At 37.3% G+C, this 13,291-nt stretch overlaps 1 protein-coding gene across 5 annotated transcripts in view; it reads right to left on the reverse strand.

Moving 5' to 3' along the window:
• Positions 1-236: 236 nt before the first annotated feature.
• Enah (ENAH actin regulator) overlaps positions 237-13,291 on the reverse strand; it is a 134,708-nt gene continuing 121,653 nt past the window's right edge. For 2 of the 5 annotated variants that reach the window (XM_008823724.3, XM_008823723.3), the window contains 3 exons: positions 6,697-6,775; positions 3,662-3,719; positions 237-3,176 (listed from right to left, as the gene is read on the reverse strand). In XM_008823724.3, the coding sequence (XP_008821946.1) occupies positions 3,139-3,176; positions 3,662-3,719; positions 6,697-6,775 (175 nt within the window). In that variant the 3' untranslated portion in view covers positions 237-3,138. Of the gene's footprint in view, positions 3,177-3,661; positions 3,720-6,696; positions 6,776-9,910; positions 9,974-13,291 lie in introns of all 5 variants that reach the window. The other 3 variants (XM_008823736.3, XM_008823731.3, XM_029558996.1) reach the window with 2 other exon arrangements.

Raw genomic sequence — 13,291 nt, forward strand, 5'->3', positions numbered from 1 at the left:
GTATTTCAAAACAAAAGGTAGACAGAGAGTTACCGCTTTATGTATTTCCTTTGCATGTGTTATTTAACATTCCTGACTTTCATGAAGTCTTAAAGGAACAGTGACATGTTGTGTAAACTGTAAATAGTGAAGCCTTGGGCTTTAGTAATTTTTTTTTTTCTTTTAACACCCAATATGACTTAGTTTAGAATTAACACATTATTTTGGAAGATTATCTAAGTGTCACAGACAAGAAACACAAATATACTGCAATTTTATTTCAATCGCACAAATGAAGTTAGCGTGTAGGAAATTTAAATGAAACAGTTATGGTAAAAACAGCAGAGAGCTGAGAAACCTAAAAAGGAAACACACCTAAAGCATGAGGATTTGACATTCACCAGTGTTTCATCTTCAGCTTTGACACTTTATACTTATAAATTTTTAAACAAACTTGAAATCATGACGACTCTTCTGAAGAGATTTCAGCACCAGCACTAAGATTTGTACATTCAGTTTGTTTGCTATTGACTTGCTAGCCATTTACAGAATGTATGGTACACATTTGTCGCAGGTCAGATCACAGTGTTGAGGCGAGCAGTAACTTCCTGGAATTGGAAAGGATCCCTAAACTGTACTCAGCTGAAGACATTCAACACATAAGAGCAGAAAAAAAACCCATCATAATAATATGGTTCCAAGGAACAGTTTTGAGAAGGAAAATAACTTAAGCTTCTGCTTCCCACTTTAATTATTGAAATCTCTAACACAGACAAGACTGTCATGTATGACAGTGATGTGTAGAGTAATTCAATCAAGCCTCTAGGAAGGAACACATTTATCAGTCCGGGATAATGCAAAATGATGGAAAATGTAGCATGAATCAACACTGGTTCGTTTTGTCATTTTACAGATGTGTTAATATTAGACCAAGGCACAAAACGTTTAGTGCATAAACCAGTTTAAGATTTAGCATTTTATTTTAGTCTTATCTGACTTTGGACCACTTATACCCAGTACTCTACATACTGTAGACTATTTAACTTAGCCAACAAAATCAAAAGAGATTTCTGACCAGATTTGTAGGGGACAGAAACAAAAATGTTGTCAAAGTAGCTGCATAATAAAAGTACACTGATAAGATGAAAATACCTCCTAGTTCTTTTAGAGAATAATTTATAAGCTTGTGGCATCTTTAATGCCGTTACTATTATTGTATGACAATGAGTAATGGGCAAAACAGAGCTGAGTCCTTGAACTATGACAGCTCAACCCATCACAGTTTCACCTAAAAATGAACTTTAGAAACTGTTAACAAGGAGACCCCCCCCCAAAAAAAACAAACAAACCAACAACAACAAAAACTCTCATTCAAACTTCTGCTGGTAATGACTGCAAATCCATAGCATTTTGAAAACTATGCTATCAACAAGCTTTGTTTTAGAACTAAGATGTAGGAAATCTAGAAAGCAGGTGAAAGCAGATTATTTCTTCAAAATTTTAGTGAAAGTTTTGATAATCAAAGATTCCAAAGCAAATATGGCACATAACTCAAGCATAAACCATGATGGGGAGCTTGGAGAAGTCTGAGTTTCTAAATTTTCCAAAAAACTAACATTATAACATATAGGATTTCTCCCTTATTTTAGTCTTACAAAGCAAAAAGAGTGGATTACATACACACATCAAATGCGCATACACGCATACACACACACACACACACACACACACCCACACACACCCAGCCATACTCACCTATGCAGGGTGTAACAGTATCTGATTTTTCCCCACCACCTAAACCTCTATTTAGTAAAAGGAAACCGCAGAACTCCTTGCTTGCTTCCCTTTATCTGGTGAGTTCTGTGACCCTAATTGCCACCATCATTATTATTTCTTGTGTTTTAACACAACCAAGTTCAAAAGTGGCTTCGTAGTCAGGAACATGTACCTGAACACCAGCAGCACTGTGGGGGACCTAGTAATAATAACTGCCAAATTCAGTGATCAAACTTTTTGAGTTCCACAGGAAGATGTAATTCATGTGAAGCTCAGAATCATGCTTCAGACCATTGGAATACTGGTTAAAATACAAATTGCTGAAGACATGATGTCAAAGATTAAGCACTTGGTTCTGTTAACATTTACCAATTAAAGTCACAAAATATTTCTCATTATTATTCATGCAGGTAATTGAGAAAAAAGATAGTGCAGAAATTAACTTTAAATAAAAAATTATTCCTTCCCTTCCTCCCTTCCCTATATTCTACAAAGTATTTTCCCTGGGACTAGGCCTTAACAAGGCCACTACATATTAGCAGGACATGCATTACTGTCTGTAAGTAAAAAAGCTAACTTCATGGTGATTGTAATTACATTATAAAAATGCCACATGCATAAATCTAAAAAAGGTTGAAAACCTACAGTAAATCTATAATATGTTTTACATTTGACCACTGGTTTTTGTTATATAGAAGTCATAGATTTGGTAAAGCATTGTAACAATTTAGGAAGGCATCTAAATCTTTAAATTCTGGATGAATTTTATGTTTTAAACTACAAAATTGCATGAAGGCTAACTTGAAAGACTTCCTATCATTCTACAATTCCTCAAGTGGGACCAATTGTTTTCGGACACTTTCTTATAAATTCACCCTTTGAAAGCAGATACATTACATTTGTTCCACATCTTCTGATCTTAACCTAACTGTTCACGGAATATTCAAATATGATAGGAAGACAGACCTGAGAGCAACATTTACAATACAACAGAACTTGCTAAATTCTTCATCAGCACCCTCTGAAAAAACCTTTGTAAGCCTTTCTCTTCTTTATTTTAGCAATGGATTGTGGAAATGTGCGGTTTTATCTAGACATGAAAATATTTCAATGTACGGTGATCTTGCCTGACAGGTTTAGTACTGCTACGGGAACTCAAACACAATTCTTCCATCTGTGGTAAAGGTCAGAAAAAAGCAGCACACGGGGAGGGAAGAGCTGACTGCCAGAGTCACGATGTCTGAGAGGTTGTCAAGTTTTTCCCTCCTGACTATATCCATTTTCTTCTTACAGCTTAAAAATCGTAGGAGATTGTTAACAGTTCTTTGTAGGAATTTTTGTTTTTCTCCAGATTCAAGTCCTATTTCTCTGTAGTTTGATTCTCTATGCAGTATTTGATTTGCTCAGTTCCTGCCTGATTGCTGATAGGAAAGAAAAAATATTCAAAGTAAATACAACAATAAAGTGATGTAGATGAATGACAAACTGGTGAGGACTGTTAAGGATTGTGTTCAAACTCTGTCATAAAAAGATGCAGAACTTAAATCTTTCATTGTACAGATCTTTGTTTTAGTATCACAAAGATACTAATTATGTGTTTATAGCTACTTCTTTTCACTCTGTACACACAAAACAAGAACACTGGTTCTGTGGGTTCTCAAACAACGGATATTCAGTTAGATATAACAGTAGAGGTATCTACAGAAAAATGTGCCTGTCCGGTTTCCCGTCAAATTCTACATTTGATACTTAGAAATTTTCCTTTCTGCATTTTCACAAATAGTTCCTATCTTATGAGGACAATACCTCTCGAATAGCCTAGGCCACAGGGTCACTATGGAAGAGAGGTGTGAAGAGTCACTTCCAGACAATAGTCTAAAGGGAACAGACATGCCCAACTACTTACCATCAATAAGCTCTTCCTTCAGCTTTGCTAGTTCTTTTCTCATTTCATCTAAAATGTCCTAAAGTATTAGAGAAAAACACCAGAAAACATCAACAAGTAAGACAGCATCTAAAAAAATCTGTTCATATAAAAGTTTAAGAATGTTATGAAATGTATAAACAATTCTTTTTTGTGTGTGTGTGTGTTTGTGTTTTTGTGTGTGTGTGTGTGTGTTTGTGTGTACACATGTGGAAACCAAAGGACAGTCCTGAGTGTCATTCCATAGATGCAGTTCATATGTGCGTGCGTGCGTGCATGTGTGTGTATGACAGGGCCTCTCACTGCCCTGGAACTCACCAAAGAGGCTAGGCTATCTGGCCAGTAAGCTGAGGGAGACTGCCCACTGACGTGTCTGGCTTTTTGCCAAGGGATGTGGGAATCGAACTCAGGTCGTTATGCTTATAAGGAGAGCATTTTACCAATCTGAGCTATATCCTTATGGGGTTCCCCGCCCCAGTTTTTGATTCTAGAGTCCCAATTCTATTTCTTAGAAGACTGGCCTTGGTAAGTTTTGTTTAAATATTCCTCACTTTCTAATCTTTGTTTATTCTGGCCTAGTAAGATATGAAATGGAATGCCTAAAACTAAAACAGCTAGGCCTGTCATCCAGTAAGAGGATAATTCAGCAGCCTCTAGAAAAGGTAATTCTTTAGCCTTTAACTTAGTCCTCTGGCAGCTGTCTGTGAGGTAACACATAGAGACGTTTCAAGGAAGAAGATATCACTGGACAGTCAGGTCCTGGCAGATCCTGTCACCTAGTTTAAAGTATGGCAATTTCTTAGGAGTCACCATAGCTGCTAAGTCACATGTCAAGTAATTTAGGATTCCTTTGGAAAGACCTGAAAGAGCTGTCCTAAGAGCAGAGATGAATGTTACATGGTGCTGGATGTACAGCACCTAACAGAGTGGGCACCAGCCACAAACAGCTGCTGAGCTCCTAAAATGAAGCTAGGCTGAAATGAGACAGGCTGTGATTGTAAAACACATTCCAGGTCCCAGATATCAAAGACTTAGTAAGAAAGTAACATGAAATCATTCAGTAGAACTTCAACACTGAATATATATTGAGTTGGTTTTATTTATTTTATTACCTGTTCATTTTTTAATGTGGCTACCAGAAAAAATTCAAATATATATGAATATTGTATTTCTATTTTTTTTAAATTTTATTATTTTTATTTTATGTGTATGTATGTATTGCCTGCATGTAGGTAAGTGCACCCGTGTCGTGCAATGTCTGTGGAGAACAGAAGAGGCTGTTGGAGCCCTTGGGACTGGAGTTACAGACAGCTGTTGCTGCCATGTGGGTGCTGGGATTCGAACCGGGGTCTTCTGCAAGAACGACCAGTGTTCTTAACCTCTGAGCCATCTCTCCAGCCCTGAATATTGTATTTCTATTTAACTGATGCTCTGGGTCCTCCACCAAGAACTGTGGTTCAAAGTCAAAAGTGCAATGGTGAAGAGGCACAATTTTCATAGATGAAAAACAACAGCAATCTTTGCAAGGATTACTCTTATGTGAGGTTTACATTGTATATCTCGGGAAAATTTTAAATAGTCTTTTAAATTTCATTTAAGGAAAAGCTTTTCACGTACAGTCAAGTGAAGCTGATGACTACCAATTTGTTTAAGTCCTTCATTTTACCAATGAGGGACCTGAGGCTGGGAAGTTAGAGAGACCAGCAGATATCCGTACTCAGATTAGGTTTTCAAATCTGTCCTCGTATCTGCTCCATTACTTTAGGGAACCACAAATTTATTGTATGTGAAACCTGTGCAAGTGCTCTATTTTCAAGTGTTTTTAAGTGAAAGAATACTAAAGCATCTCTCAACTCTCACCAGCCAAACTGCCTCATTCAACAGAGGGCAATGAACACAGAAAGCCACAACTGGCCAAAATATAGAGAATAAGAGACTACAGAGTGTGTGTCCTTGGACAGGGTTCCTATATTAAAACTCCATTACTCAGGGCTCGGGGACCACTGTGGAAGTGGGGGCAGAATGATTGTAAGAGCCAGGGGTGGTAGATGACCACAAGGAAACAAGAGTTTTCTAGGCACCTAGGAATTTGCTCATATGAACCTATAGCAATGGTGACAGCATGCATAAGACCCATGAAAACTCAAAACAGACAAAAACCCAGCATAGAAGTAGGGAAATGGGCCAGAAGTCCCAACCTAAGCCGAGGAGTACTGACAGCTGATCAATGCTGGGTGAGGGAAAGTTGGTCTTCTTTAAGGGAGTGACACTAGGTAGGCTGACCAGACTCCAGTGGATGAACTTAAAACAAGGGACATCTGAAGACACAAACTTGACTTGATAGGCCTAACATATGTGACAGAATGCTTGAAATCTGATGGGGGAGTTATGGGGGAATGTAGATAGGGGAGGGGCCAAAATATGATTAGTATGTCTGAAATGCACAAAAATTCATTACCTGTGTTTTGCCTACCATGGGCAAGTGCTCACAACACTGCTAAATATTCTAAATTATGGCTTCCTAATGACTTCAGAACGCTTAAACTTACTATCTTTTGTAGAGTTCTATGATATTCTGCAACAATCTTTTTTATAAATTCCTTGAAGTAAAATTGGAATCAAAAGTCTGAGATTTGTTTTCTCAAGTCGCTTCTTAAAAAGCCCAAGTTTGTGAGAATGTTCATTTCCTCACATTCTTTCCAAAATCAGACTTGTTGGGTCTGTTTTTGTCAGCATGGTAAACAAAAAGGTAGAGTTCACTGTTATAACCTGTAAGCGCTGCACTATACCACTGAGCTACATTCCTTCACTGATGTTGAAACTGAAGGGAACTCACTGAACCGGAAATGAGGATCTGAGATGACCAGTATGGGATGAATTGAGACAGCATTTAATTTCTATGAAATATTCTTAACTGTATAATCTTTTTAAAGGCACTTGTGATCCATATGGGATATATGTGTGCAAGGTTTGCTTTTTGTTAAGCAGAAACAAAGGACATTACACTGAGTTCCCACCTGCTTCAGTCTGTCATAGTCGAGTCCTTCTGTCTGGACTCCATTGGCACTGGGTTGTGACGAGGGCGTAGATTTCGGTCTGTACAAACAAAATTTCCAGAACAGGTAAATGATATTTACAATACTTAATGAGTTCATAAGTAACTGTACATCTGCGAACCCAACACCAGATTTAAATACATTTCTTAAACACATTTTGTTAAAAAGTTAATTGTTAAAATTATAGGACTGATTAGAACAGGCAGCAGCAAACATTTTTTACTTTCTTCGTTTTCAGTCATCTATAAAGAAAGAAGAAAAGGTGACAACATGGTGAGACCCCTTAAGAAAAGAGTAGAAGACAGCATCATCCGGGCAAGAGACAGGACTAGGTAGCACGTGGCACACTGATCATGAGCATGATGGAAGGTCAGCTGAAACTTCCAAGGTCCAAAGTAACACAATCTTGTTTGATGCTTTGAAAATTTACATTATCTATTAAACACCCAACTTTACAAAGGAAAAATCTACTGTCTTGAACATTTTATTCTACTATGTAGCAGTTTACAAGTTCTATGCCTCAGTTTGTAGGAAGAAAATAATTTAGTAAGCCTAATTCCTTCATGTATTTGATTCCATTTTAAACATTAAAACAAAATGTCGAAAAATAATGAGGTTAGAAGCATATTCATATCCAATTAGTTCTGTGGATCTCCCTATGAAGTTTTTATGGAGTCATCATTTGAATGATGTATTTCAGGTTAATTGCTTTCCACAAGTTTATTTTGTTTTGAAAAAGGAAAAGAAAAAGAAAAAAAAAAGGAAAAATCCTAACAAAACAAAAACAATCAAAATGTCAGAAACTGTAGATTATTATTGCACTTTCAAAAGTCTAGCTTTTACTAATTTTTTTTTACATGGCAAAATAAGACTTAGGGATTAGGCATATTTTAAATGGAAGTTCCAGTGCCAAATACATCAGTCATGGTTCCCTCTCCAATTCTGGAAATAAAAGAAAATCCCCTGGAAAACCTCAAGTTTTAATTGGTTTCTCCTTTATTTTCTGATTTATAATAGTACATGACTTTATAAATCATTAACTTGAAACCATTAGTCAAACCACATTTTAATTTTGCAGAGTACCAGTGTTAGAAATCTGAATCAAGGCCCAACATGTATTACTTGTTCAACATTGTAGTTTCATAATTCATGTAAGATAGCATATAATACCTTCAAACCCAAAGGCATTGTTCATGAAGATGAAATACTGAGTTAATTTGCTTTAATATCAAAACATTACCGCTTCAAAAGCTTATCATGAAGCAAGAACAAGCCAACCACTTTTACTTTATTAGGTAACTGCTTATGAAATAATTTTCAGAAAACTTCATTCAATAAGTACTGAAAGATTTTATGAAATACTTCCCTTCCTCTTGTGAGGACACACCTTCTTTGCTGAGGAGCCTACTTAATTCTAAAGTCACTTAGATCTAAGATTCACAAAATACAATAAGCAGTGGTGTTCTATGTAGTCAGGTGCAGTAAATATTCTTAGGGCTTGGCACACTGTGCATTTCATATACCCAGGCTATAGATTTCTGCTTTTCAGAATTGAATTGTGAATTACTCTGCTTTTCTTTCATTTTCAAGAGGTCAAATTAGCCATTTTCTAGGGTATATATTGAATATTTCTGAAATTCACACAAATAGATACAATCTGCTACTTAACAGGATAATACATTATAAAATTATGTGTCATTTAATAAACAATTGTGCAAACATGCAACTTAAATGTAACTCATGCTAACATGCAATCCATCACCACCACCACCACCATGAGAATTAACTCAAGGGGGGAACTTTTCATACTGAAGGAAAGAAATAATCACCACTTTCTTTTTAATTAAGAAAAAAAACAGATTCTTCAACAACATTATGCTGGGGATACTAAGTATAGAACTAGTAAGATAATTGAGAAGAATTCATTGTTATATACTGCTGTTCTCCCTATGTTCTAGCAGATTTTCTTAATAAATCTTTTGTTCAAACAATTAGCTCATTTCAAAAAATGTTGGGCAAAGTATTTCACTATGGTCATATAAACATTTTATGGAAAATAAACTGACAAAATAAACTTGTCAAATATTTTGATCATCAATGGTGTGCAAGCAACTTAGTAAATAAGAATTTGATCAGAGTCTGATTACAGAACACCTACTTTGCCAATGACACTTTCCCTATACACTACTTAATGTTTTCAGTAGACCTGATGCATACAATGTTAATCTATTTAAAATACCATTAGCATACTTCAGTTGTTTGTTCACTTATTTATTCATTTATTTGAGATAAAGTCTTATGCTGAAGTCCAGGATGTAGTCCTGGGATATAGTCCAGGATGCCCTTAACTCACAGTCTTGCCTCGGTCTCCTAAATGCTGGGATTATAGGTATGCACTACCTGCCATGCCTCACTTCATTTCAGTATTTTAACTATGGGTTTTCAACATAACTGATAACAAAACATGACTATTTAGCAGCTACTTATCATAGGTCTTTATTATTTACGTAAAATAACTATCGCAGTACTTAGCTTCCTATTCTACCAAATTGATTTTACAAATTGCTGGAAAGCATTGGCAAAAAAAAAAAAAAAATTGCTAACTTTATTTTTAATTACAGGGAGGGTGATGCTGGAGATTGAATCCAGAGCCTTAAATGTGCTAAGAACATGATCTACCACTGAGTCCCACTCCCAAACCTCATCCTAGGAATCTACTCAGGATGTTAAGTATCTGGTTGTTAAAGATAGTCAACTTACTGCATCTAAGAAACAGATTATACTCAAAGACCACCTACAACTATGGCTGTATTATTTTCCTGTGGTCCAGCAAAAACCAGCATTTTTTTTTTTTAAAAAAAGCTTTTGTCTCACAAATATGCAGAGAATACCCTTTGCAGGAAAATATTAATGCTACCAACACCCTAGACAATAAAAGTGAACTTGGATATTTCATCTGAGCATTTCTGATGTTCATCATATTTATATGAAATCAATTATCAAGTGATAGTAGAGGTTCACTTTTGTTTAAGTGTTCTAACTACAACTAAAATAGAAAGCTTCAATCCTCCTAAATCTCTCTCTTGTGGTGATTACCAATCCAGGTAGAAAAAGCTCAGCCCTATCCTGGACATGTTATTTAAAAGTCTCAAATCACAAAGTCACAGCAGGATACCTGTGTAATGAATCATAGGACCTGTTGTCAAAAACAATCTGATTTTTCCTTGGAGAATCCCGTCTATGAAGGGGAAAAACCATTTAAAGGGTATACAATATCACTTAATGAAAGGCGTCAATTATCCTTAAAATAATACCTATTTTATCCATTTAAAAAAGGTATTTGGAGGCTAATATATGCGAGGGCTACTTTTGTAGGCTGCAGGAACAGAAAAACCTACTTACCAAGTATCAAAACACAAGCAAAGACATTTCTATTACAATGAATATCAGATTCCAAATCACTGTAGTGTGACAGACAAAATTAATTTTTTCAGGCATTGTAAAGAATATATTTGGGGATCATGAATATAAAAAGCATTATTTTTTAAATAAAACCCCTAAGAATTCCCCAATATTTCAATGTTACATTCTGTTCTTGTCTTAATCCATTTTTGCTACAACATTCTTTTCACTGACATCTGCACTTAAACCCAGAACAACATGGATCTCATGGATATAGAGTATTAACTATTTCACAAGTATACATTGTATTAACTCATTTACCATTTTCATACTTTGATATTGGAATCTCGAAGAGAAACTGGGTACTTTACAGAGTGCAAGTATGCGGCATACTTAAAAATATAAAATGGCCAACGTCACTGCTTTCAGAAGGAGTAGGGGGGGATGACTCAGGAAGCAAAGCAATTTGATCCTCAGGCTTTAAAAATTTTTTTTGGAATTTATTATTTTTATTTTATGTGTATGTGTGTACTGCCTGCATGTAGGTAAGTGCACCCATGTCGTGCAATGCCCATGGAAGACAGAAGAGGCTGTTGGATCCCTGGAACTGGAGTTACAGACAGTTGTTAGCTGCCATGTGGGTGCTGGAATTAGAACCAGCGTCTTCTGCAAGAACAGTCAGTATTCTCAACCACTGGGCCATCGCTCTAGCCCAGTAACTTTTATTTTTATTTATTTATTTATTATTTTATTTTATTTTTGGTATTTTTGAGACAGGATCTCTCTGTAGCCTCAGCTGGCCTGGAACTCATGTAGACCAGGCTAACACTGAACTCAGAGATCTGCCTGCCTCTGCCTCCTGAGTGCTGGGATTAAAGGTGTGCGCCACCATGTCCAACAAGTTCTCAGGCTTTTACAAATTTACTTTAAATATCATTTATAGCTTAAAATTACTTATGGTAATACTTTTTAATAAAAAGATTAAAATTAAAAATAAATTATGTGCATATGAGTGTGTCTGAGGATGGGTTTGTGCACCTGATTGTAGTGCCTGCACAGGCCAAAAGACAGTGTCAGGTCTCCCAGACCTGGAGTTACAGGTGGTTGTGAGCAGCCTGATATGGGTTCTAGGAACTGAACTCTAATCCTTTGGAAGAGCAGTACAAATTCTTAACTGCTGAGCCCCCCCAGCCCAACCTTTTCTGTTTTTTTTTTTTTTTGGTCTTTTTGAGACAGGGTCTCTCTGCAGCCCCAACTGGCCTGGAACTCACTATGTAGACCAGGCTGGCCTTGAACTGACAGAAATCTACTTGCCTTTGCCTCCCAAGTGCTGGGATTAAAGGTGTGTGTCACCATGCCTGGCACCCTTTCAGGTTTTTTTTCTTGGGGGGGGGGGCGTCTTTTTGAGACAGGGTCTCCCTGTAGCCCCAGCTGTCCTGGAACTCACTATGTAGAGCAAGCTGGCCTTGAATGCACAGAGATCTGCCTGCCTCTGGAGTGCTGGGATTAAAGGCATGCACCACCACGCCCAGCCCACCCTTTCAGTTTTTTGAGACAAAGTCTCACTATGTAGCACCAGCTTGCCTGGAACTTACTAATATAGACCATCCCAGGCTGACCTCCATCTTCACAGTGACCCAACTGCTTCTGCCTCCCAAGTGCTAGGTTTAAATGCATGTACCACCAAGCTGGGCTTGTAGCCCCATTATTTTGGTGAAACTTTAAGATGTATGTATTGATGACTGAAACAAACTCCACGAAAGGGCTATCGGTGGTCAGAAAATATCCAAGTGTTTCAGAATTTCTATTTAGTCAAAGGTGTAAGAAAACATTTAACAGAGCTGGAACAAGACTACCAAGATACAATTCTTCTATATAAAAATAGATTTAAAAACAGCTTTTCATGGGCCTACTAAGCTATTTTTTAAAATTTTACTTATTTTTATTTTATGGGTCTGAGTGCTATGCCTGCATGTGTGCAAGTGCACCTATGCTGTGCTATGCCCATGGAGGACAGATGAGAGCATTGGAGCCCCTGGAACTGGAGTTACAGATGGCTGTTAGCCACCTTGTGGGTGACGGAATTCAAACCCAGGTCTTCTGTAAGAACAGCCAGTGCTTAACCTTTGAGCCATCTCTCCAGCCCTGCTTCTACCTTTTAGAAGACTGAAAATTTTTTTCAAAGATTCTTTGTCCAGTGGGCATTAGTACTCTTTGGTTTGCTGTTGTTCTGTTTGGAGACAAGGTCATATTATATAGCCCTGACTGGCTTGGAATACATTATATAGACCAGGTCAGCCTTGAGCTCACAGAGATCTGCCTGTCTCTGCCTCCTGAATGCTGGGATTAAAAGGTGTTTGCACCATGCCTGGCTTTGGCATTAATACTATTGTTATTGCCCAGCCCACTATCCTGTTGAAGGCTACTCAATAAAACTGCTTTCTACACACACACACACACACACACTCTCTCTCTCTCTCTCTCTCTCTCTCTCTCTCTCACGCACGCATGCACGTTTCTCCTTTGCTACATGAGATCAAACAAATCAATCCCTTTGAAGATATGATTTCTGCCATCAATTCAGGGGTGGCTTTTGACAAACTCACTACATAAGGGTGCAGGACAGTGACAACAAGAAGGGCTCTGCCATATCACAACTTAAGTCTTCAAAGGACAAACAGCACATCATAGTTCTGTTTTAGATTTGATATATGAGACTTTAAAAATGTACTACTGAACAAAATTGGTAGCTATCAGAGCTGGGTTAGAAGGTCACATCAGTCAGCTGTCTAAGAAACATAAACATGCAGTTTCTCAGCTCAACTAAAATAATACTAGTGTTAGCACCACATCTTTACCTGCTAGCAGAAAGTAGTACATAAAAACCAAATCTAGAGGCTGGAGAGATGGCACAGCGGTTAAGAGCACTGACTGCTCTAGCAGAGGACCCAGGTTCAATTCTCAGCACCCACATGGTGGCTATGAACCATTGTTAACTCCAGTTCCAGGGGAATCAAAAGCCCTCTTCTAACCTCCGCAGCATTGCATGACACAGGTGCACTTATATACATTCATACATATAAAATAAAAATAATAAATAAAATACTGCCAGGCATGGTGGTGCATGCCTTTAATCCCAGCACTTGGGAGGCAG

The sequence above is a fragment of the Nannospalax galili genome, unplaced genomic scaffold (genome assembly GCF_000622305.1).
Source record: "Nannospalax galili isolate Female #2095 unplaced genomic scaffold, S.galili_v1.0 scaffold368, whole genome shotgun sequence".
Lineage (NCBI taxonomy): Eukaryota > Metazoa > Chordata > Mammalia > Rodentia > Spalacidae > Nannospalax > Nannospalax galili.